General features: G+C 30.9%; 3 protein-coding genes, 1 non-coding gene and 1 pseudogene across 6 annotated transcripts; 2 read left to right on the top strand and 3 right to left on the bottom strand.

The window, feature by feature from the left end:
* Positions 1 to 387: 387 nt before the first annotated feature.
* On the bottom strand, positions 388 to 3,346 carry LOC111278649 (uncharacterized). The gene is made up of 5 exons (XM_022865275.2): positions 3,108 to 3,346; positions 2,642 to 2,695; positions 2,024 to 2,127; positions 909 to 947; positions 388 to 817 (listed from the first exon to the last, which is right to left on the bottom strand). The coding sequence occupies exons 1-5, from the start codon at positions 3,181 to 3,183 to the stop codon at positions 674 to 676; spliced, it is 417 nt and encodes a 138-aa protein (XP_022721010.2). The 5' UTR covers positions 3,184 to 3,346; the 3' UTR covers positions 388 to 673.
* Positions 3,347 to 3,689: 343 nt separating this feature from the next.
* Positions 3,690 to 12,113, top strand: LOC111278648 (monothiol glutaredoxin-S17-like; annotated as a pseudogene). The gene is made up of 4 exons (XR_016344150.1): positions 3,690 to 3,872; positions 4,003 to 4,076; positions 5,000 to 5,777; positions 11,542 to 12,113. The product of XR_016344150.1 is annotated as a monothiol glutaredoxin-S17-like (transcript).
* Positions 12,114 to 12,236: 123 nt separating this feature from the next.
* LOC111278702 (heat stress transcription factor A-5-like) lies at positions 12,237 to 13,554 on the bottom strand. 2 transcript variants are annotated; one of them, XM_022865328.2, is made up of 2 exons: positions 13,115 to 13,554; positions 12,237 to 12,717 (listed from the first exon to the last, which is right to left on the bottom strand). In XM_022865328.2, the coding sequence occupies exons 1-2, from the start codon at positions 13,406 to 13,408 to the stop codon at positions 12,382 to 12,384; spliced, it is 630 nt and encodes a 209-aa protein (XP_022721063.1). In that variant the 5' UTR covers positions 13,409 to 13,554; the 3' UTR covers positions 12,237 to 12,381. The 2 variants fall into 2 exon arrangements, with proteins under 2 accessions (XP_022721063.1, XP_022721064.1); XM_022865329.2 differs by having other exon boundaries at positions 12,237 to 12,714; positions 13,115 to 13,547.
* A 1,201-nt stretch (positions 13,555 to 14,755) lies between these two features.
* TRNAV-UAC (transfer RNA valine (anticodon UAC)) lies at positions 14,756 to 14,828 on the top strand. Its single transcript has one exon. It is a non-coding gene; the product is annotated as a tRNA-Val (tRNA).
* Positions 14,829 to 20,739: 5,911 nt separating this feature from the next.
* LOC111278647 (E3 ubiquitin-protein ligase RMA1H1-like) lies at positions 20,740 to 22,967 on the bottom strand. Its single transcript, XM_022865274.2, has 2 exons — positions 22,771 to 22,967; positions 20,740 to 21,621 (listed from the first exon to the last, which is right to left on the bottom strand). The coding sequence occupies exon 2, from the start codon at positions 21,588 to 21,590 to the stop codon at positions 20,880 to 20,882; it is 711 nt and encodes a 236-aa protein (XP_022721009.1). The 5' UTR covers positions 21,591 to 21,621; positions 22,771 to 22,967; the 3' UTR covers positions 20,740 to 20,879.
* Positions 22,968 to 24,613: the final 1,646 nt, after the last annotated feature.

Here is a 24,613-nt window from a genome sequence, read left to right as displayed (position 1 = left end):
CGAGTCTGTCACCACCAAAGCGGTTATCTTTTGGAACTCAAGCTCCAATGCCTGATTATTGCCCCAAAACCTTATCAATAAGGTTGAGATAGGGCTATAGCCAATAGGCCTTCTAATTATGTTACTTCTACTCTGGCAAACGAAAGATTTCATAGTAACTACCACTGACTTGATAGGAATATCAACATGCTGCACAAAGAACTTTCTTTTGTGCAATCAGAGGGACTCATCTCCTGCAATCTGTTGTGCACCCAAATTTTCATTCACAAAGATCAGCCACAATCAAATGCAACCAACACGATGACTTGTATCGTGTCCAATCAAATCTACAGAGCAAAATATTCTAAAGTTTCGTTCAGAAAATGTAATTCCGAACATCATCAAATATCTACAAGCTCCCATGTGTCATCATAAATTGGAAGGATACATCGTATATTTGCATTTACATCTTAGTTAGTAGAGATCCAGGAAATTAGAAGTTGATTTGAAGGTTAACTATGGCGACAAGGGGACAAAATACAGAAGCAACAAAAAATGCTTCTTCACCAAAACAGCCCCAAGACTATATCAATCAATAGTAGTAGGTCAGCAACACTATGAATCTCCTTGCAGCCAATTCAGCTAATAAGATTATTGAGGTATAATTTAATCATAATTCATATTTCATCTATTGCTATGCTGATGTACTTGGTAAATCTTCAGCTGGTTCATTGGGTTTAGTGGCAGGTGGGTTTGGTGGCTTCTCCACTGGAGGAGGCTTGGGTGGCAACGGTCTGTTAGGTCTGACTTGATCGACTTTCTGTCTACAAATTTCGAACTGCAGTATATAAAGAAACATCAAATTTCCGATACAACATAGGTGAAGAGAGCGAATGACTAATCTTCCAAATTCAGGAGAACAAACCAACCTTATAACCGCAGCCAGCCACACAAGCATAGAAGCATTCCTGTACGCAGAAAAGGAAGAACAATGAAATTAATAGTATAATTAAGCAAAAATAGTGCTTTCTTTCACTATTCTGTATTAGGCATTCTCATCATTCTTTTTCTTTTTTGTGGTAAAGATTCCTGTCATTTACGCAACTGTGCTGTATATACATCCTTGTGCTTTGCATTATGAGATGCTTGAATAACAAACTCCAAACCAAATGTACATGCCCCAAATAAGTATTGCTGTTATTTAAATCAAAGAACTTTCTACCTTTACTTCAGTGCCTCATTACCATGTACACCATTCATGTCACGAACTTAATTCTTTGGAAGTGGCTTATTAGGCAAAGCATAATCAGGATAAATGGATTAGAAGCCTCCATGTGACTATGGTGCTCATCTTCCTACAATAACCCTTGCAAACAGCAAAAGCATACCATTTTTTATGAAGTCTAGACGCAAGACAAAAATTGAAACTGCCATTACTAAGCATAAAAACAGTAGCTAGGGGTGCTACTGGGAAATGTTTTATGTCATTGTCAGAGAATTTCCTTTTTTGCACACTAAAGTATATATCCCACATTTTGTTTGAATTTATTGCAATTCCCAAACATTCCAAACAAAATCAAGCAGCATCACTAGTTATCAACTCCAGTGTGCCTAAAAAGCATCCAAGGGAGAATATTACTCTTGATACACATAAAGACTCAGTTCCTAGTGCCTCAACCTATCTACACTAACAATCAATAGCAATCCAGTGTAAATAATCCTCTATGAATAACAGAATGTGGAGAACACCAAACTCAGAAACTGCCACAAACTTTTCCTAGGATTATGCACTTTAGATTGCTAAAGAGGAAATAAATCGACTAAATTTGGAGAACAGTGCATGCTCAGAAGTTCATAATAACTCCCATTCTTTCAAACAAGTCAGCTCATAAAAAGGAGACACAAAAACCTACACATCACAATCCAATGACTTCAGTAAACAACAGTTCAACCATGTTAGACATGAAAAACTGGAAGTAAATGGAAAAATCTAGTATCTAGACTGTAATAAAATGGGGCAAAGAATGGCTAAAAGATTAAATACCTCAGAGTAATTGGCAGCTCCAGGAGAACGATCAATGTAAGCACTCCATTGCTGGTCCTTTAATACAGGATCCTTATAGCATATCTCATTGCACTCTGACAAACCTGAGAATCCCATAATCTTAGCAATTTAAGATATAATCAGCTGCAAAAGGCATGCTGCTTTTCTACTGTATCTTGGCATAACACTATATCCATTAGGGTTGATTAAAGAACTCTTCCAATTGATGAAATCTTTCTAAAGAGAACAAAAGTAGAGAAATGAATGCTTGATACATTAATCAATAATGAACCATCATTCTCAAGAACCCACTTTAAGAATGTGTGGTCCATTGTCACCATTGCTTCAATGAACTGTTTTATCTTTATTATAAGTTGCCTCATTTTTCCTATAAAAAAAATGAAGCTCAAACTGTAACCAGAACTCATGTCTTAGTCAGATCTTCAGTGAGCCTAATTCCTTGCAAGTATGAAATACGCAAAGGAAGGCTGAACAAGGAGCTTCAAAACACCGACGTTTAGCTATTTGATTAAATTAAATAAGATCCAATGTAACATACAACTTTTACATGGAAATGGTTTATAAATTATAAGCAGTAATAGAAACAAAATCACTCACATTCTTCCCATGTCTCTCCATCCGCATCACACCCTTTTTTGCAAAACACTCTCCCTACAAGAACTCACCATAGTTAGCAGAGTCAACGGCCAGTTGACAAACAATCAGTCCCAAGTAAATTTCTCAGATGAATCAATCATCATTAAAGCAAACCTCAAACATCTCATTACACAAATGCACAAAGCTTAAGAAATTAATATCCAATGTATAGCACTATCATTGCTCACATTATTATTAATAAACAACCAAATTCAGAAACAAACATACAGTAATTACCCAAAATCATTTCAAGAAACCCCCACAATAAAACACCAAGAAACACAAAAAGAGAATGAATTAAAAGCAATCAATTCAAGCTAAGTTCATTAAAAAAAAATGCAAATTCACGGATCTATTACGCAAGTTTAGCAGGCAGACAAAGGAGGAAGATAATAAATTGAAGGAAACGTAAAAAAGGAAAGTTTACAAGGAATTTGCATGAGAGTAGCGTATTTGTGAGTGCACTGATTTCCACATGGGGAAGCCCATTGCTGAGGTATCATTTTTCTCTTCGTTTACTTTTTGCTTGCTTTGTCTCTCTCCAAACGCTTCGTCTCCGACAAAAGAAATTGGAATCTTGTTTGAGCTTTTGTTGGGGGAGGGGTGTCGGTCTGTCTGGTCTTGTTATATAAGGGTAATTTGGTAATTCAAGTTTGGAACTCCTACCCCTTTCTCTTCCTCCTTTTGCGAAAATGAATTTTAAAAATCCATAAGATATATAGCAATTCATTAATGAATTTTTAAAGAATTATAAAATTTATCGAATATTAATATTCCAAAACTGTGAAGAAATAATTAAATAATTTTATTATTAAAAAAAAAAAAAAAACTAAAAGGTGTAAGAAAAAAATTGTAATGTATTTAGAAGCACCTTACAGTGGCCTAAGATAAAAAGCATAAAAAAGAATCTAAAAGAGTGGAATTTTTAATTTTGTTGGTCTTTACGCCGTCAGCTTCCTTTTCTCAATCTCTCTTTGAAGCAGAGAAGAATTCATTGAGTGACATAACAATGTGAGGAGGTGGAGGTGGTTCAGTGAAAGATGTGAAGTCGAAGGGTGAGCTTGATAGCCTGTGACAGAGTAACGCACGGCTCGTTCTTCACTTCTGGGCTTCCTGGTGTGACGCTTCCAAGCACATGGACCAAGTCTTCTCCCATCTCTCCGCCGATTTCCCCAACTCCCATTTCCTTAGGGTTCCTCATCTCTTCCCCTCAATTATGTTCTTTTGTTTTTGTTTCAAATAAAATTTTAGATTTTCTTTTTGTTGGTTTCTATTTTTCTTTTTTAAAATCTTTTGATTGGTGGGTTATGAATATTTTGCAGGTAGAAGCAGAAGAACAACCTCAGTATCTGAGGAATACTCTGTTTCTGCTGTCCCTTTCTTTGTCTTCTTCAAGGTAAATCTCTTGGTGGGATTAACTTTGTTTCAAACAACTTTAATAAGGTGTCAAATATAACTATTCTTTTGAATTTTATTGAGTCTATACAGATTGGAATGAGTACCCCTAGAGTTTTTGCTATGGTGTGGATTTATAATGATTGAATATTGTTGCTCTCTTTTATAGCTGTTCCAAGGCAATAGGTGGTAAAAGGTGATTTCTCAAGGCTGCCTATCTATACTGGTGTGATCCCTGACTTGATAGATGCGTGTTTTTGTATGCGTGCATGCTAGTACAAAGTGATTTAATTCATGAATATGCCCTGAGCCAGTGTTTGGAGAAAAGAGGAAAAAAATTGTGAAATGTTGCAAGTTGATACTTATTTTCTCAATAAATAGGGTGGGAAATTATCATTAGCTGCTTGTTCTTACAACGTAGATTTAGGCTAGGAGTCTTGCATTTGGTAAAGAAGAAGATTTTGTATGGGAGATAGATAATTCAGTGCTAGTGACCATGGAAAGAAAATTTATGACTATTTCTACCCTGTAGCTTTTCATAAACGGAAATGTGGAAGGTTGGATGTGAAATTGTGACGGATTGACTCGAGGGATGCCTTCGAGGGATGTGTCATGCACTCCAAGCTTATCTTGCCAGTACTGAAGGGTGGACCAATTGGCTCGATAGGCATTTAACTAAAATTTCCTTTGACCTCTCTCTTCCATTTTCAATAAAAGCAAATAATATTTCCAGTTACAATTGTTTGAGGCTGGCATAACCAATCATACACCTTTTTTCAAACAGCCTGTAAACTAGTTGTTATGTTACTTCTCTTTCTCGTGCTTTTGATGTTATTTCTGAAGTAAAAAAGGAATTCGTTTCTTTTTTCTGAAATTGAAATTGTTTCCATACTGAATCCATATGTATTCCGTTGTTTCTGTCAGTTTGGTAAGGTGGTTGATAAATTGGAGGGTGTGGTTCCATCCAGTCTGGCCAACAAAGTTGTCAAGGTTGCTGGGTCAATTAACCACGTAGAAGCTGCAGCTCTACTGGACCCACTGTCCTTGAGACAATCCAAGATTTGGTAAAGGAAAATGGTTCATCCCAGATGGGAAATCAAGTGCAACCTTGCCTCAGCGACACACTTAATAAACGACTGCAGCGGCTGATTGACTCTCATCCGTTACTGCTATTCATGAAAGGGAGCCCTGAGGAACCCAAGTGTGGTTTTAGCAGAAAGTTGTTGATATTTTGAAGGAGGAAAGGGTCAAATTTGGGACATTTGATATTCTATCAGACAACGAAGTTCGTGAGGGTTTAAAGTAAGTTCTCTAACTGGCCAACATTTCCTCAACTCTGTTGCAAAGGAGAACTTCTTGGTGGGTGTGACATAGCAATTGCCGTGCATGAGAGTGGTGAATTGAAAGAAGTTTTCTCAGATCATGGAGTTGATATTATTGGGACTAAACAGGGAGTTGGTGGCATCTCAGAACCCACTGGATTGAGTATAAACCTAGATTCTCGGCTGCGACGCTTGATTAATTCTAGTCCGGTTATGCTGTTTATGAAGGGAAAGCCCGATGAGCCCAAGTGTGGGTTCAGCCACAAGGTAGTTGAAATCCTCAAACAAGAGAAGGTTGATTTGGAGGGTTTTGACATCTTATTAGATGACAAAGTTCGACAATGGCTGAAAGTTATTAAAATCGGTCTAGGTACCCCAAGCTAAGATTCAAATAGCAGTTTAATAACAGAATAACGATCATAAAATTATGATAGTGTCACCACCCGTCACCATTTTTGAAAAAAATACGATTGATAAATTTATTCACATTTAAAATGGTGTGTAATGATTGTAAAATAATGACATAATGGGAAATAGTAGCAATAATGAACTGTTATTGCTGTTATTCTCGTTTTTCTACTCATGGATCAACAATTCAAGAAAAAAACAAAATTTCAACACCATCGTAATAAAGCAATAAGCTTGCAAAAGTAAAAGTAAAAGTAAAAAATAAAATTCAGAATCTTAGGTCTTTAGTATCAAAATCAATTTAAAAACAAGTTAGAAAATAGATAAATTATTTATTAACCATTCAGTCGGCACTTTGGCAACAATCCTAGCTCAATCTGTAAATTATTTAAATTTAAATCAGTTTTAAATTTTCAATCAATATTTAAGATCAAAGAAGGTAAGAAGAGAAAGTTAAATTTTTTTTTTTTTGTAAAATTTTTGTAAAATAATGTGTTTTTGTGAGAGTTTAAAAGAGACGAATAAGGTATTTTATAGGCACTAGGCAAGTGATAGGCATTAGGTAAGTGATAATGATGAAGGGATGCAAGAGAAATTGAGAGATGAAAAAAAAAAGAAAGAAAAAGAAGATTCTCAAAGGCCAAGCTTTAAAAGCGTGAAAAAGAGGAACAGAAAAAAGTGAGTTGGGTACCTGGGTTTGGTTTGTTGGGATTAGACAAAATTAGGGGATATTGGGGCATGTGGGTGGATGGGAGATTGGATGGGGATGCATGAAATGGGGGGTGGGGCTGTTGGGGGGTTGAGGGGATGAATCTTTTATTTAATTTTATAATTAATTTTTAAAATTTTTTAGATAATTTAATTAGAGATTTTAAAAATTTATAATTAAAAAATAAATAATTAATAATTTAATATAATATATATAGAGATTTTAGATTAAAAATTTTGATAAATTTTTTTGTATAAGTTAGATGAAAAATAATTAAAATTAAATATTATATTTTAATTTTGTTATATATTAATTTATGATTTTGTATTTAAAATTTAATAATTTTTTTTGTTGTTTTGGTATTTATATTGTTGTCAATTTTTTTGATATTAGATTAATTTTTATTATTTTTGTGTAATTATTGAAGATTCTATTTATTATATAATTATTGATAATAATTTGTAATAAAAAATTTATATCAATTAGTATATTAAAAGGATTAAGTTACTTAATAAATTTAGCGTTTTACGATTTATTAATCTTATTAAGATTAAAAACTAAAAGATAAAAAATATAAGTTTGAAAAGTTTTAATTTTTGAAAAATTTTTAGATAAAATCTAATTAGAGGGATTGAATATGTATAATTAAAAAAAATTAAGGGATTAATAATTTAATATGATATATATAGAGATTTTAGATGAAAATTTTTAATAAATTTTTTTGTATAAGTTAGATAAAAATTAATTAAAATTAAATATTATATTTTGATTGTGTTATTTATTGATTTATAATTTTGTATATGAAATTTAATAAATTTTTTTGTTGTTTTGATATTTATATTGTCATCAATTTTTTGGATATTAGATTAATTCTTGTTATTTTTTTTGTAATTATTGAAGATTCTATTTATTAGATAATTATTGAAAGTTATTTGTGATAAAAAAATTATATCAATTAATGTATCAAAAGATTAAATTATTTAATAATATTCTTGAGATTAAAAACTAAAAATTAAAAAATTTAGCCTAAATTCAATTTTTAATGATGTAATAAATAATATTAATATTTCTAAATATAAATTTATTTTATTTTTATACAAAATAGCAAGTATGCTACAACGTGAACAGTTCTTGAGTAAAAGAGTAGTAGGCGCGCCAAATGATGATATAGGTTGACATTTTAAAACACTTGTGTCAAATATAAAAGAAAATATTTTATGTAAACTTTGTGATAAAGTTGTAAAAGGAGGAATAACATGTTTCAAGGAACATATTGCTCATAAAATTGATAATATTGCATCATGCCCCAACGTTACTAGTATGTTATGTTTTTATAATTCTTTTGAAAATATTATTGTTAATTTCTTAATAAAAATTATAAAATTACAAAAGCATGTGCAATTAATTTTTTCTTTTTTTAACTATATTATTAATAGATATAGTAAGAGAAAGTATGATGAAATTTTTTCAAGAAAGCAAATAAAAAAAACTAACAACAAAAGGAAAAAAAATTTTTTATCACAGTTAAGAGGAGAAGATGATTATGAAGGATTTATTGATGAAAACATCACTACTAGACAAGCCATGTGAGATAGTATCCAATCACAACATGAGTGATACAAAAGATAAGAATTCAAACAAAGAACTAGTGGTTGGAGTAACATATATGAAAAGGGACAAAGCTCTTATGGCTCAATTGTTGAATATTTTGAAGAAAAAAATACCAACTCCAAATGAATCTGAATTTTCATTAAGATGAGCTATACCTGAATTGGTTAGAAGTAAGAGTTCAAGACAACTAAAAGTAAGTGATTCATTTTTAAAAACATTAAGAAGAAATATGGGTGAATTAGTATCAAAATTTTTTTATATATGATCGACTTCCTTTTTAGTTAGCAATTTCTTCATGGTTGCATAATTTGATTTCTGTGACAGCAGAAGTTGATCAACATGTAAAACTTTCAACACTTTATGAGGTCTCGATGTACATTTAGAATCTGAGTATTAACAAGTTCATGAATGGGTTAATGGATTAAAAGCTCATTGGAATGAATTGGGTGTCACTTTAATGTGTGATGGTTGGACCAATAGTTTGAATTAAATGCATATAATTAATTTCCTGTTTACTGTAATAAATGGATAATTTTTTGGAAATATGTAGATATCTTAAGTATTCATAGTAAAGATGTAAATTTTTACTATAGATAATTGAATGAAGTTATGGAAGAAATTGAGAAAAAATATATTGTTCAAATAGTCACTGATAATGAGACAGCACTTAAGGCCGCAAGAAAAAGGCTAATGGAGAAAAGAAAACATTTATATTGAACAGCATGTTCAACTCATTGTTTGGACTTGTGCCTTGAAGATATTAGCAAGAAAAAAACGTGCTAAAAGTTTTAAGTGATGCAAAGAAAGTGACTTGTTTTATATATAATCATATTGGACTGTTAATTTGATGAAAAAATATACATAAGGGAAGCAAATACTTCATTTTGCTTTTACTCGATTTATCATTCATTTCAAACAGTTAGAAGAAATAATGAGACAAAAGCAAGATTTGAAAGAGAGATGTTCAATTTAATGGTTAGTACTTAGTAATTAGTATCACTATTTAAACCTAACATCTTTTTATGATATCATTGTTTAAAATATTAATTTAAAATATATTACTGTAAAAATTTATTAATGAATATATAAAAATTTAAAAAATAAAAATAGAGACAACAAAAATTAAGACCTACTTATGAAGCCAAAAAAATTATTTTGGGAAAAGATTTTTAGAAAAAAACAAGCGATATAATAAAAGTTTATGAGTCTTTGGTAAAAGTGTTGTGCCTTGTGGATGGTGATGAAAAATCAACAATGAGCTTTATTTACGAGATTGTGGATAGAGCTAAATAAGCAATTCAACAAAATTATCGTTATTCTGCTAAATATGAAAAGATTATTGACAATAGATGGAGTTTCATGCACTCTGACTTACATTCAATTGGTAAGTAAACCAAGAATATAGATGATATTTAAAAAATATGTTTATTTTTTATACTTAAATTACTTATATATTTATTTTTTTATTACTTTAATATAATATTGTTATGAATTATGTTTAGGTTATTATCTAAATCCATAATTTTAATTTGGAGTAAACATTCTGCAAATGTATTTAAAGAAATATTAGAAGGTATAAAAGTCATTATTAAAAGATTAGAACCTTGGATAGATACTCAAATCAGAATTATTAATCAAGTTAGTATTTAATACTATTCTATAACTTTAACATTTATTTTATGTATTAAAAATTGAATTATTTTTTATTCATTCATTTATTATTGTATTTTCAATCGATGTAGCTGTTTTTATTTTGAGACAAGCATGAAACATTTGGTACTTCACAGGCATAAAGAGCTTGAAAGCAAATGAATCCAAGTAAATAGTAAATTAAATAATTATAATTTTTTTACATTATTTAATTGTATAGCATATTCAAATTTAATTTAAATAATTTTATACAATTGACTGGTGGATAATATATGATACTTATGTTCTTAAATTACAAAAATTAGCAATCAAAGTGCTTAGTCAAATAACATTTGCATCAAATTGTGAACGTAATTGAAGCATATTTAGCTATATTCACACCAAAGCAAGAAACAGATTGAAGTTTGAAAGACTTCATAAACTTGTATATACTTATTACAACATGAGGTTGAGGATAAAACATAAAAAAAAATAAGCATTGATGAGATAAACAATAGCTTTAATCCTATTAGCCTTGATTATATTTTTGAAAATAATGATCCACTAACAGAATGGTTGCAAGAGAAAAAAAATCCTCTGTTAGATGGTCAAAACTCTGATTGGTTGCTCGCAGATAATTCTGATAATGAAATGAATGTTAAACAATCATGCCAATCTTAAGAAAGAAATGTGTTTCATTCAAGTTCAAATCCAACACCAAGTCAGAGTGATGATGGTAGGGGGTTTAAGTCTAGATGGTGATGGTGATAGTAATGGTGCGAATTTTGGTGATAATATGGATGCAAATCGACCTTACAGCCCACTTGAATGAGAATTTGGGTTTGCTGCTATTGGTGGACTTTTCATTAATATGACAGAGTATAGAGTAAATCCATTGCTAAATCTAGTGAGGGTCAAAGTGCACGTATAGCTCAATCAAAAGAAAAAGCCAAGAAACACTACTATGATATTTTTAAAGGTTCTTCATCTTCAGGTGAGAGATCAAATTCTAATAACTTTGAGTATAGTGAATCATCTGCTAGTACTCAAGGACGTTACTATCCACCGGAACAACTTAATTTTCGACCTCCTCATAGTTATCCACCTCCATATGGTTATTATCCACCTTAAATGTATCATTCACCTCCTCAAATGTATCTTCCACCTCAAATGTATCATTTACTACAAATGTATCTCCCACCACAAATGTATCATCCTCAAATATATCATTTACCTCAAATATATCAAAAACAAAAATCACAGGGATGGAGATGGAGTTAACTTAGCTCTCAAAGTGAAGATAAAGAATTTGATCCTCGTTGTCATTCTATTATGTAGTAAAATTTGAAATATATATCAATAATTGTAGTTGATGGAATTTGAAATTATTATATTTTTAAGTTTATAATTTTATTAAATATAGATGCTTAGTATTTAACATATTATGTTTTGTTAATATTTGATTTGTTTAGAATTAATATTGAATATGAACTTGATCAAGAAAAATTTTGTGGATAGATCAAATATGAATATTTTATTATAATTTAAATAAAATTATGAATAATTTTTTTGAAAAATAAAAAATATAGAGTGTCATAAATTATTTTTAAAATCATTGAATAAGAGTTTGTATAATTATAATTATTATATTTTATAATAAATTATACAAAAAAAATTTACGATCGTGATGACTATAATAATTTTAATGATTTTTATTATATCTAAAAATACGATAAATGCAATACTATCAAAATCATTAATGCGACTGCTATTTAAATACTTACGCCACTGTATATTAAAGGTAATCCTGTTGGTGGGTCAGACATTGTGTTAAAAATTCAGAAAAGTGGGGAACTTATAAAAGGTTTTAGCTGAGAAAGGCATCATTAAGAAAGAGACTCTAGATGACCGTATGAGAAGTTTGATTTCGTCTTCACTGGTGATACTCTTCATGAAGGGTACCCCCGATTCTCCGAGATGTGGGTTCAGCTCTAAAGTAGTTAGTGCCCCAAGGAAGGAAGGTGTGAGTTTTGGATCGTTTGATATTTTAACTGATGACGAAGTGAGACAGAGATTGAAAGTCTTCTCAAACTGGCCTACCTTTCCCCAACTTTATTACAAAGGGGAGCTTATAGGAGGTTATGATATTGTACTGGAGCTGCGGCACAATGGTGAGCTGAAAGCTAAACTGTCTGCCTAGGGTGGGTTTAATTTGTTTAAAATAATACTTTGGGACAAACCTTGGCTTCAATTTCAGACTTTCTAGTCATCCAAGTTGAATGTTTGTCGATTGACATTACTTCAAAACGTTATCTTGCCTTCATACTTCTACTAATGTTCTTATGATTAAGTAGTTTTGCTGTAATATCAGAATTTGCATCTTTGAGCCTTGGTAAAATGATAAAAGTTCGAAAGTCCGTTATCGGTACTGAAGCCCTAAAGCTTAAACCTCGTCCATGCCTTGTATTTTGGGATATTTTCATAGATAAAAATGACTAAATTTCCTGAACATTATCGATTATTTTTTCGGGAAAAAGCCTGCAAAAGCAGAGTTAAACAAAAACATTTTTCTTTTTTGTTCTTTTTCTCAAGCAGAGGAAGAAGAGAAACCAGATCCAACTAACTAGCTAGCACAACCTCCTCTCTTTGTGATTAGTATTTCCCATGTGTTGAGCAAGGCAATCCAACAACTTGATTTCTAGAGCTTTGAATTGGGCTATTTGCGTCTGCAATTCCACCTTTTCTCTCCTTAGATTCTCGTTCTCTTCCATCAGTGTTTGACGATTACTATTTTCCTCGACACTGGTATTTATCTGATCTTCATGAGAAGCCTTCAAGAAAGCAGGAAACGCACTTGCCTCGGTTTTCTTCCTTGTTATCTCCACTAGCATATGCTTACAACCTCTCCGGAACTTCTCATTCTCGAATTCCCATCTTTTGGATGATGTTTTCTTAAACCCCTGCTACAAAATTATACTACTGACATGAAACCTGCAAATGATATATAGGCTAAACCTATGGAATCCATGCTTTAGTCTTATCATTGAGCATTCAGAGAATAAGAGGTTATACTTGAGGCAACAGAAATATTTTTTTTTTGTTCATTTTCCATGACGTATCAGAAGAGGAGAGTAAAAAGAAAAGAAGACTGAAACCTAATCAATCAAATAACTTTGCTTTGCTTCATCAGATAAAATCTATGAAAAACCATGGGGAGGAACCAAAAGCACTTGTTTCTTGTTAATTTTTCATCATGGGATATAAAATATTATGTTATGCATGTTTAAAGGGTTCTTTTTTTAATGAAAAATTGTTAATGGAATAAAAACTGTTATAGCAAATAGCTAGATAGCCACTCACATATGTATTAAGTTGGCGAATGAAGCTAGAAAGATTGTTGTGCTTGAAGTATCTAGGCAAAGTTAGCTCTGAGAACTCGGCAGGCGACCACACCACGAACCTGGTTCCTTCAGCATTCCATGAAACGATTTTCTTGCTATTATCTGCTGTTTCTGCACCTTCTTCTTCGTATTCACATTCCTCTAACAAAGCATAAGTCTTGGATAAGAATGGAGCAGGGCCTTTTGTCCTCGGAGACAAGCATGAATTAGTAGTACTCTTGCTCATGCCTTGATTAGGATCTCCCAAAGACATTTCCTTCCCTATTGTTTTGTCTTTTAATCAGGGTATTACCCAAAAAACCTACAGCTTCCGTGTATATTTATGCCACCCTCTTGGAAACCATTAGCGCCGTGGAAGGTTGGTTTGATTCTTTCTCTTTCTCTTTCTTTCACTGTCTTTCACTTTAGTGATCTTTTTTGGATTTTTTTATTCCTCTTTTGGATTTAGAATCAGACAGTGCAACTTTCTCATGGATCATGGTTGACAAAAAAATCAAACTTAGTCGGCAACTTTCAAGACAAATGCAAACATTTCATAAAATAGAGATGCAGAATTAGGTATGGCTTTACAGATGCACTGCAATTCAGCAGCTTTCACATCAATTGAAAATCAAAGCATGGCCGCGATGTCTGACTAATTTTGGAAGGGTCTGACAAACTCAACCTTTTTCTGCTGTATTCTAAAGAAAATCTAAGTTTTGTCACGTGAGAATAGAAGGGTCGTTGGCAAACTTGATTTGACTGCTAAATACCTGGTTAGGTGTTTACCACTTCTATTCTTTCTCTAATTTGCTTCCTCTTTTTTAACTTTTTTTTTTATATTTCTTTTTTAATTTCTTTTTTTCTAATGGATTAGAGCCGTAAAGGACTACACTGTTTTCAAGGTTTTCTAATTCTACATGTTGCTCTTTCAATGATAAAACACCAGCTATCATCACTCCCTAAATTTTTTTTTTTTTGGTTTTTAAAGGGAGGCAGAACCTTGTAACAGGCGAGAGGAGGGAGATTAGAGTCAATCTTCAACCTTAGTGTCTTCTTAAAGCATTTTTAGTTACTAAATCAAGAAGCTGAAAATTATTCCTTAAAATTGAATACTATACTTTCATAACTTGAAGTTAATTCGGATGTCGAAAGAAATTTTAATTTACTATCATACTATAATTTAAGAGATTAAGTAACCAAAATTTAGTATAAATTTTACAAGTGAAATATTTAATTTTTATCGATTTAATCAAATTTTGTTGACAATACAATATAATTAATTTCCTTTTAAATTATCCCAGAAAAGATTTTCCTTCTCAATACTATTTTTCATCTAATGAATTGTTGTACTTTAATTTGATAATATATTTGTTTTCTACTTTCAAATTTTCATAGTTATTTGAAAAAGAGAAAAAAAAGAGAAAGATATAAAGCCTACTAATTAAAATTGTATACATAAAAATATTATAAGTGTATGCATATAGATTTTAATAATTTGGATTAATTACAAGAAAGATCTCTCTCGTTCATTAACATCATGCTTTACTTTATTCTTAATCAATAATCATTACTTCCTTAGATTGGTGTTAAGGTAAAATGCAGCCAAGCCATTAATGCAGTTGCTGTGGTGTAGTGGTCATCACGTCAGTCTTACACACTGAAGGTCCCCAGTTCGATCCTGGGTAGCAACAGGTTTTCATTTAAAGAAAAATTTTAAATTAAGTTTGGATCAATGGTTCCTGGAATGCAGGAAGGTTGAGAGAAACTGTCAAAATATATAATATGATCAGTTGCATGAAAATTTCGCACTTTTCCTGGTTTTCTTGGTAATCTAAGCTAGAGGGTCTAAAAATACTCCTATTAATTTGGGGAACACCAGTTAATAAAGCAGCTTGGTTGTGATTGATTGCTTCTGCTATAGTTTTTTCCCTTGTGGATGTAATTCGCATTTGCCTTATTATGATGAATTTATCATGGGGATGACTGAAAATCTTAGTTCTGAACCTGATCTTGAAAGTCCATGGTCTTGAACAGGTGGATGATGGTTTTCATAACATTCCAAAACAATTTAAAGATTTTCAGGTTTATGTTGCTCTGCTCAACTGCTATGCCCATGGAAATTCAGTGGAGAAACAGAGGTTCTTATGCCGCTGAGGAGAGAAATAGGTTTTTCCAATGTACCATCATGATTTGTTACAATATTTTATTGGGTCTCTATTACCGTTTTTGCTTGAAATGGAGAAGAATAAATACACTTTCAGCATCCGCCTTAGCCTTAGAGAAGGCAAAAATACCCGAGATCGATGGGTTTTGATCCAACCCGATTTATTAGGATCATTACTTTTTTTTTTAAATCTGATATCTGATCGGATAGAGTCAGGTGTCATAAAAAATTTTGGGTTCGGGTCGGGGTCGGGTTTTAAGCAAACCTGACCCTACTCGACCCAATATATATAAAAAATAATTTTTTAATTTTATATAATTTTATATATATATTTAATTTTATATTTATATTAAAAATTATATTTTATTAATTTCGGATCGAGGTCAGATCGGATTGATTTTATACAATGTCGGATCGGATCGGATTCGGGTATTAAAAAAATAAAAAATTATCTGATCGGGTCGGGTACGAGTTTTATATGTTTAAAGTCGGGTAGGGTTTGAGACGAGCAAAAACTTATCCCGACCTGACTAGTTGCCATCACTAATCCACCTCCTGCATATGCAGCTGCTGATAATATTGAGGGAAAAGATGGAAACCAATCTCCAAACAGCTCTAGAATGGCAAACTTATGTTGTTGCGAAAAGTGTAAATGATATATTAATATTAATATTGGTAAGTTATTTAGATTTAATTCAAATAAAATTTAAAATTTGTTCAATTATTATCGAATCAAATTTAAGTATGAGTAGCTCAATTTATCAATTAAATAGGGTTGCAGTATTCTTACATCTGATTAGAATAATTTATTGAATTTAATCGAGTTTTTATATTTAAATTAATAAAATATCTTAAACTTGAATTTGAGTATAAATAATTAAGTTTTTATTAAATATAAGAATCAAATTTATTTTTATATGTTAATAGAATCTAATTAAATGAATTCAAATAATTTGATTTTTATCTTAAATTGAATTCAAAATAAAAAAAATAAAATTCAATTGAATTTCAAGTTTTGAATTTGAAATCGAATTTGAGTTTAATAAAATTTAATCTAATTTAAATCAAATTTAAAATTTTAAATTAAATTTAAAATTAAAATTAAATTTAATATTATATCAACTTGAATTCGATTTCGAAAATAAACGCTGAAATTGGTGAAAAAGATGAGAAGTACCGCATGTGGAATCTTTACAAGGAAATGGGCATAAACTATAACAAGGAGTGGGGTATGTGACTATGATAAGTGCACTTTTGAAGCTTGATCAAGTTGAAGGTGCTGAGAAGATTGACGGTTCATCATGTCGTGTAATGGCTAATTGGGTTTTTCCCAAGCTAAAGCCATGGCAAATCAACAATGGAGGTTCAACCCATTATTTCTATCTGCATTAGAAAATACTCCAGCATTGGGCTATTCTCATGATAATTGGGTTTGCTCATGCTAAGACCAATCCAACTCAACTTTTATGTTGCTAAACTCAAGCCCATATATTTGTCTTATTACAAAGAAAATATCTAAGAATGGAACCAATTTTTTTTTCTTTTGTTCTTCATTTATGAAAAAGGATTGATTTGTAAATCTAACCAATTTTCCTCTTTCCCTGCATCCTTTTTCCTCTATCAAATGAGAGGAAATAATTACTTCTCTTTATTTTTTTTTTTCCTAACAAACCCACCATACATAAAGTTTATTGTTTTAGTCATGATAGAAACATGAAAAATGTTTACTATGGAACAAGAACATGCTTGTCTTATGTAAGAAGAAAATGATGAATTTCATTCATATAAATACGAAGTTAATAAATTATTTGAATCCAATGGTCCCAACAAAATGATGGAAGCCATCTAACATTCAAAACCTTTGAAATTTAAACTCTAACACTTCATTTTTTTTTTTTTTGTGATCTCATGTGCATAAAAAAAAAAAAGAAAAGGGGAAGCAGCCTTTGATGCTTCTGCCCCCATTTGCCCTTTTCTAATCCAACATATGAAGAAATGCAATGTCTGCCAAACCTATGAAAGCAACCACCACAAAATGAATACCAGTATTAATAATTTTTCCACAGTGGGCCCAGCACCTTTTTTGTCTTATCTTTAAATTTTCCTTCCATTTTCTTTTTCCTCATTTAATTATTGTGTTTTTTTTTCTTTCTAGTGGAGCCTGAGAAGTGAAAATTATGAATGGGAGAGAAAAAAATATATATATATATATTTATATTAAAAAAAAAAAGTGGGACAGCAATCATACTTCATCAAGCACTTGAAAAAGAAACTTCGGGTGTACTTTTAATTTTCCTTTTGTGGAACTTATTATTTTTTATTTTCGAAAAAAATTTAAGAGCAAAGGAGTTACCCTATCTTTAAAATCAGGATAAGTTTTCGAATCACAAAAAAAATTTTATGAATTTTAAAAAAATTTTCGAAGTTACAAATGACCTGAATCGTAAGAGTTTGAACACATTTTCCAATTGACAACAAGAATTTCAAGTGAAGTTGATTTTGATAAGGGTATTCTTAAAAGTTGATTTATAAGGCACCCAATATGCTTTTTCAAAGACTAAACTTTGAACTTAGAACAAGTAAAACAGAAGAACCTATGATGATGATGATGATGATCACAATCTCATATTCAAAATTTCAACTGATAATAAGAATAAGAATTAAAGATATATATGTAATTGCTCACTTTTCTCGACAAGCTACGTAAAGTATTCAAATTTAAACGTAATCTTTTTACTTTAAATTTTGAAAAATCAACAAAAGAGTCTCATACTTTTGATTCGATCAAATATTTCTTTAAATTATTTTAAGAGATAATATTATCATGTTTTTTTTCACATTTTACTATCAAATTTTGAAAAAAGATGAAAGCCTTTCATTTACAATTATAAATTGAAATAACAATTAATTAGTAAACTTCAATCAAAGTTCCTTTGAATATACAATTATTATTTGTCCAAGAAAGATGGAAAAAAGTTTAAATTAAGGTTTAATTCGGTTATTTATACAATAAAAAAGATGTTTAATGATTTTTTTTTAATTTTAATATCTGTAACCTTTTTTTTTTATATTTAAGCTATTGTTTTTTTTTTTAGTTTTTAATTTATTTTTAAATTCTTTTTATCTAACTAAATGTAATTATTTGATTGAAAAAAATATTATATGTCTAAATTTTTTCGAATTTGTAAATTATAAATGATAATTCTATTAACATACTAATTGATGCAAAAGATAGTCGATGCCAATGTCGTTAACCTAAACACATGGCAATTACCCATAGTTCAGTCGGTTTGAAATGTGCCTACCACAAACGAAAGAGTGGAGATAAAAGAAAGAAACAAAGTCAAACAAGTGTTTGATTGAAGAATTTGATTGTGAATTTCTGTTAGCCAAACCAATTATACAATTAAAGTCACGAATTATATATGGTTCAGAAAAAAATAATAAGTAGAAGACATTGACAAATGAAAACCATATATGGTTCATAAAATGCATTTTGCCAAAAATAACAAATGAAATTAAACAAAATAAATTCATATCATATTATCAAAACAGTGCAACATTTGATTTGTGATTTCATTTTTTTAAAGAAAGCCATCAATTTGAAAATAAAAAAATTATAAGTATTAAATTTTAAATTTTAAATTTAATAAATATTATTTTTTTAAAAATAATTATATAAACTAAGCAAATTAACTCATGAATTCATACCTTGTGATTATACTTTAATTGAATAAAACTTTGTTTGAATTTAAATTTTTTTAAACAATATTATCGTGATACTCCAATTCTATATCTGAAAATTTATTATAACATATAAATAAAAATTTAAATTTATAAAATATATTTTTATGAGATAAAATCACGTAATTTTTAAATTAAAATAAATAATAAAATCATAAATTAGATATGAATTTCCACAATCATATATCATTTTTCACGTCAACTTAACGTGCTTAGAATTTTATTTTTGAACTCATAAATGTGGAAAATTCTCAGCTATGGTTGAACAAAAGGAACTAATTAACAACTTGCCAAGCAAAAAATTAAATATGTGGTCACTGACCACGTGGGAGAGAAAAAAAAATTAGAAGAAGCTGGCGGGGTAGAGGGATTTGGCTACAACCAATGTTTAAGACTTACACGTGGGTTGTATAGGCTGCGATGCTTGATGATTGGTCCTTAATCCACAAATATTTAGTCTTCTATTATTCAAGTTATTGTCGTACTTGGTGAAGCTGGTGGGGTTTTTTTTTATACCATTTTTTATCAAGGATATAAATGAGATATTGATACTCATAAATTATTTAAATTAAATTTAAATAAAATTTGAAATTGATTTAATTATTTTTGAATTGAATTCGAACGTAACTTAATTTATTGATCAAATCGAATTCGAGCATTTTTATATTCGATTTGAGTAGTTCATGAGTCTAATTGAGTTTTTATATTTTAATATATTTTAATTATTTTAATTAATAAAATATCTCAAATTCAAGTTTGAGTTTGAGTACAAATAATTGAGTTTTTATCAAATATAAAAATCAAATTTATTTTTATATGTTAATCGAATTTAATCAAATGAGTTTGAGTAGTTCGATTTCTATTTTAAATCGAGCTCAAATTAAAATAAAAACTCAATAGAATTTGAACATATTTTAAATCAAGCTTGAGTTCAAACTTAATATAATATCAACTCGAATTCAATAAATTACATCCTTATAATCAATCTTTTTAATCAACAATATCTGCTCATCTGATGCCTTACCAATCTTTTTCAAGAAATTTTTATGACCTTAATTTTAGGGTTAGTTAAAGCTTTGAAACATTACAAACTATTTATTAAAAAAAATCAAAATTTTGAGGATAAAAAGATTTACCAATTTTCAAAATCAAATTTTAATATTCATAATTTTATAAATTAATTAAATTAAAATTCGAATATAATGTTATTAGCATTCGTCGAAAGAAAATATTCACTTTTGATGAATTAATCACATAACACTCTTCTCGACATAAAATAATTAAAGATTCCCTAGAAATTGCTGATATATTTCTTAATTAACACTTTCCCCTTTTAATACTCATGTCTCATATAAATATATATTTTTGTAGGCTTACATAGGCAATAACCAGTAATATAGTTAGGGTTCCGTTGAATATTTATCATAATGCACTAGGAAATGTTGAATCAAGTGGTACCCCATACCTGAGTATAAGTCAAAAGAAAATAGTTAAAAGGTAATGTTCACAATTCAATCATTACTGTCACTGACTAAAGCACACGTTGGTGGGGAATTTGCCTTCATCTTAATTCGTGGAATAAAAAAAAAAAAAATTCTTGCAATGATTAATGAGAGGGTAAGGATTGTTGAGAAAGTTGAATTCAGAATTTAAATTAATTTATTTTTGTAGCTCTTTTTTGGAGCTTCCGATACTAATGGATGAAAATGGCATATCAAATTTCATATAAAATATAATATGATCTTATCAATGCTATATGGCTATACCGTATATAAGTTTACATCGTGATTCTTTACAAAATATACAAAAAAAAAAAAAAGGGTAAAAGAGAAGCTCAAAATACGATGAGGCACAAAAGAAAACAACAGAAGAGGAAAATTGAAATTCTATTGAGTGACCTGTCAGCCTGCATCTCATGCCTTCTCAACCTGGGGCTACCATTTCGCGTTAGCTGATATGAGTTTGGGTAAGTGTACAAGCTTTCTGAGTTTCCAAACACCCTTGCGTATATCATGTCTCCAAACATCCCTATTACCGGATGATGTAATCCGGTCATAGTGGTGCCTCCGAGGTTCAGCAATGGTGAGGAGGAATTCCCTTCATAGTAAGCATGGGGGTTGTTGTTTTGATTCTGATAAGGACTTCGATAAGGAAGCTGCTCACCATTCGGGGATGTAGTTGATAACAGAGCTCGGGTACCCCAAGCAGGTGGTCTAGGGGGTATCACCATACCCCTATAAAGTGCCTTGCCTGGAAGCTCAGGTTCAGATTGGCCCCGACCATAAAGGGGAACCATGGTAGTGTGGGATATATCAGCTTTGCAAACTGGGCATTGTGGGTGCTCATCTGAAGCGAGGGAGTCACTCTGGACATGAAGCCACTTATAGATGCAGGGCCAACAGTAGAGGTGGCCGCAAAGAGTGACAATCGGCTCATGTGCAAAGTCTAAGCAGATATTGCAGTCAAAGCTACCATTCAAATTCTCAGATGTTGAAGCGCTGGGGATGGTCTTCCATTCTTGAGCATAATATTGCTCAAAGGCCATGGAACTGTTCTAAAAACTTCAGATTTAACCACTGAGACAAGAAAATTGAAACAGGATCAGCACCCCGAAATCCCAGATATCTGATCAATGAGAAACAATCTAGCTAGCAACTAGACAACTTAGAAAAGGAGGAAACAAGTCTAAAAAACGAAAATTTGACTATAATCATGGTTGCACTAGGTATAAAAGACTTGCAAGCAACTTGCAGAACGCAAAAGACATATGATAGGCCAAAAGGAAAAGCACCAAACAGATAAGGCCCCACTGCATAGCTTGATTGACATTTTCTCATCAACAGGGCCAAATGCCTTCCCATCTACCGAACGGATAACAAACAGCAAACTTTCAGGGACCCACAATTTATCTTCATGTAGTTTTTAATTACAGTACAGTTATCTACAGTGGTATGTGATAAATTCAGGAAAATTTCTTTCTCAGGTTCTATTTGAACTTCTTCAATTTCCATTTCTATAGCTGAGAAGCATAATTCCTTCCTACTAGCTATTTCTCGTTCTGGCCTGATAAAAACACCTGTACGATGCAATAGCTAGCTTGACATGTTCCCAGTCATATTAATGGCGACAACAACAATCCAAAATTACCCTTTTCACCCCACTGCCACAGGTGACAAAAATTTACCATTTGTGACGACATCGGTTAGTTCAGGTGAAGTACAAAACAAACTGCATCGTACATGTTATCCTTTGTTAAGTTAAAATCAGGTGAAACATCAAACTTTGAAACCTATCAAATCATTAACTTGTTCAACTCTTCAAACAAACTACGACACTTCCAAGCAGCCACCACCGACAAACCCCACCGTCGTCGACCCAAAGTAGATCCTTATTAACTCTAAAAACAAGTATAGCAACCAGTTTGAAGAACAAATTTTCTCGTTACTAAATTGAACAGAACATTGGGTTTCTAATTATTTCTGCCAGTTTAGGCTCCTCTAATTTCTTCAATGTCTCAAATCAAAAGACCAAAAAAGAAAGGGTAAATTTAGGCTATTTTTCCAGGGGATTTTAGCTGCCGATTCTTGTTTCTCTTCGAAAAAGAAATTCAGAGCTTTACTCAATCAAACGATACAAACACAGAGATCATAAGATGAACGAAAACGATACAATAAATTAAACAATAAAAGCCAAGCTAGACAAACCAAAAGAAAACAACAACGTACCTGAACAAAAAGCCGAAAATCCGACAAACCCCTCGAGTTTGCTTTGATCCTTTTGTCTTAAAAGAAACAGAGAAGATAGATAGAAAGAGTCCACGAAGCTTCAATTCATTCGCTGTTTTATGAAAAAGAAAAACAGAAAGAATAATGGTGATAAGGATGAAGCTGAAGCAGAAACGAGATCTGACAAGGGGACGGGAGAGCACGTCTATCGATAAGAGGCCTTTTTATAGAGGAATCAGACTCCATTATAGAGTTTTTTTTATTATAATTTATTAAAATTATTCAACCATAATAAAAAATTAATTTGCACATTATTTTTAATCATAGTTAATTAATTATTCTGACCCCTCGATGAAGTGAAGCCATCCTATGTCGATTTGCCACGTGGAAAACTTTTGCAAGCTGTTGACAATGTGGACTAGATAACAAGTTTTGTTTTTAGTTTAGACTTTAGACTTGCTGATTTTGAACCGATGTAAGATTTATGAGACATAAAATAGGAATTAATTTTCCATTCTGTAATCAAATTATTTTTCTATTTTTTCAAGGGATGCAATGAAACTCAAAAGAATTCAAAGAGATCATTTTTTATTAATTGAATAAAATTAAATTAGATGATTTATGTATTTATATTATATAAAATATTAAAATTTATATATATTTATATTATATTTTATATTAAAATTATATGTTATAATTTTCATGAATATAAAATTTTAAAAAATATATTTTTAATTTTATTAAACTCAGATATATAATAATTATTAAAATTTTAAATTAAATTATATTTATGTTTTTTTATATTATATAGGGATCGTGTATTGTGTTTTACATTGCCGACTCTACATAAAAAGGTTGATGCTTCCCAAGCCAACCGAGACAATTCTTGATCGGTTCAGAATTCTCGACAACAGGGTTTTCATGGATTATTTGACAGAAGATTTGAGCTCAAATAAAAAAATGCTATGGGGATGTTGCCGCTTATAAACAACTGCGAGGATAAGAACCGCGTCATTAACCATCAAGGCAAAGAATTTTCACCTGCAACTGCCTTTGACAACCATGATTGGTGCTTAATCTCTAAACTACTGTGGAGCCTTGAAGGAAAGATGACTGTCGATGGCCTAAAGTACAAATCATGGGTTTTAGGAAATAGGATCATAATCTGCAAATTCTGAAAGTTCAGTCTCAGTGAATTATGGTTGCCATTTGAGGAAGGAACTGAATTGCTTTAATGTCTCATTACAAAACCAGTATTAGGCATGATAGACAACAATGTGAAGTTCTATCTACACTATAGGAAGAAGTTCAGAGCCATTTGATAATTCAGATACCAGTTCCAGCAGCTAGAAAAGTCAGATCAATTTTGAAATAGAAAAACTTTATTCATTACAAAATTTGGAACATGACAATCATAAAGCTTCATAAATGAATTAGCTAGTAACAGATGATTATATAAATGTACAGGTCAATTCCACTGGGATTCCCTTTCTAATTGTTTTACTGAATCTTCATGCATCATGTGGCATAAATAAGTACGATCAAACTAGTTTGAGCATGTTTGTTCAATCAGCAGAAGTTGAAAAGTGGAAAGAAATTAAAAATTTTATGTCTGAGGATACTGGCAAATGAAAGATACAAAGAGCATCACAAAATATACTAATAAACCATCAAAAACTAATTTTTAAGGCCTGCAGATGGACGGCTTTTTCTTTTCAAAGTTTCTCATAAACCTCTTAGAGCTTTGCAGTCTCATCCTTCAAGCAGTTTTCACACTGCAAACAAAGCTATCGCATTAGCATTTCAAACTTTTAAACCATTTGTTAAATCAAGGACCGGTTTC

This window comes from Durio zibethinus, chromosome 8 (assembly GCF_047325235.1).
Source record: "Durio zibethinus cultivar Kanyao isolate XHJ-2024 chromosome 8, ASM4732523v1, whole genome shotgun sequence".
Lineage (NCBI taxonomy): Eukaryota > Viridiplantae > Streptophyta > Magnoliopsida > Malvales > Malvaceae > Durio > Durio zibethinus.
Note: the sequence above shows the minus strand (reverse complement) of the source record. Positions and strands in the feature narration are given on the sequence as shown.

Excerpts from the sequence above, each read along its gene's own strand:
- LOC111278647 (XM_022865274.2), bottom strand. The coding sequence starts at position 21,590 with ATGGCCTTTGAGCAATATTATGCTCAAGAATGGAAGACCATCCCCAGC.
- LOC111278702 (XM_022865328.2), bottom strand. The coding sequence starts at position 13,408 with ATGTCTTTGGGAGATCCTAATCAAGGCATGAGCAAGAGTACTACTAAT. Across the intron at positions 12,718-13,114 it reads TTCGCCAACTTAATACATAT|CAGGGGTTTAAGAAAACATC; the intron begins GTGAGTGGCTAT and ends ATAATTTTGTAG.
- LOC111278649 (XM_022865275.2), bottom strand. The coding sequence starts at position 3,183 with ATGATACCTCAGCAATGGGCTTCCCCATGTGGAAATCAGTGCACTCAC. Across the intron at positions 2,128-2,641 it reads TGGAGAGACATGGGAAGAAT|GTTTGTCAGAGTGCAATGAG; the intron begins GTGAGTGATTTT and ends TGGGATTCTCAG. Across the intron at positions 948-2,023 it reads GAGCTGCCAATTACTCTGAG|GAATGCTTCTATGCTTGTGT; the intron begins GTATTTAATCTT and ends TTCTGCGTACAG.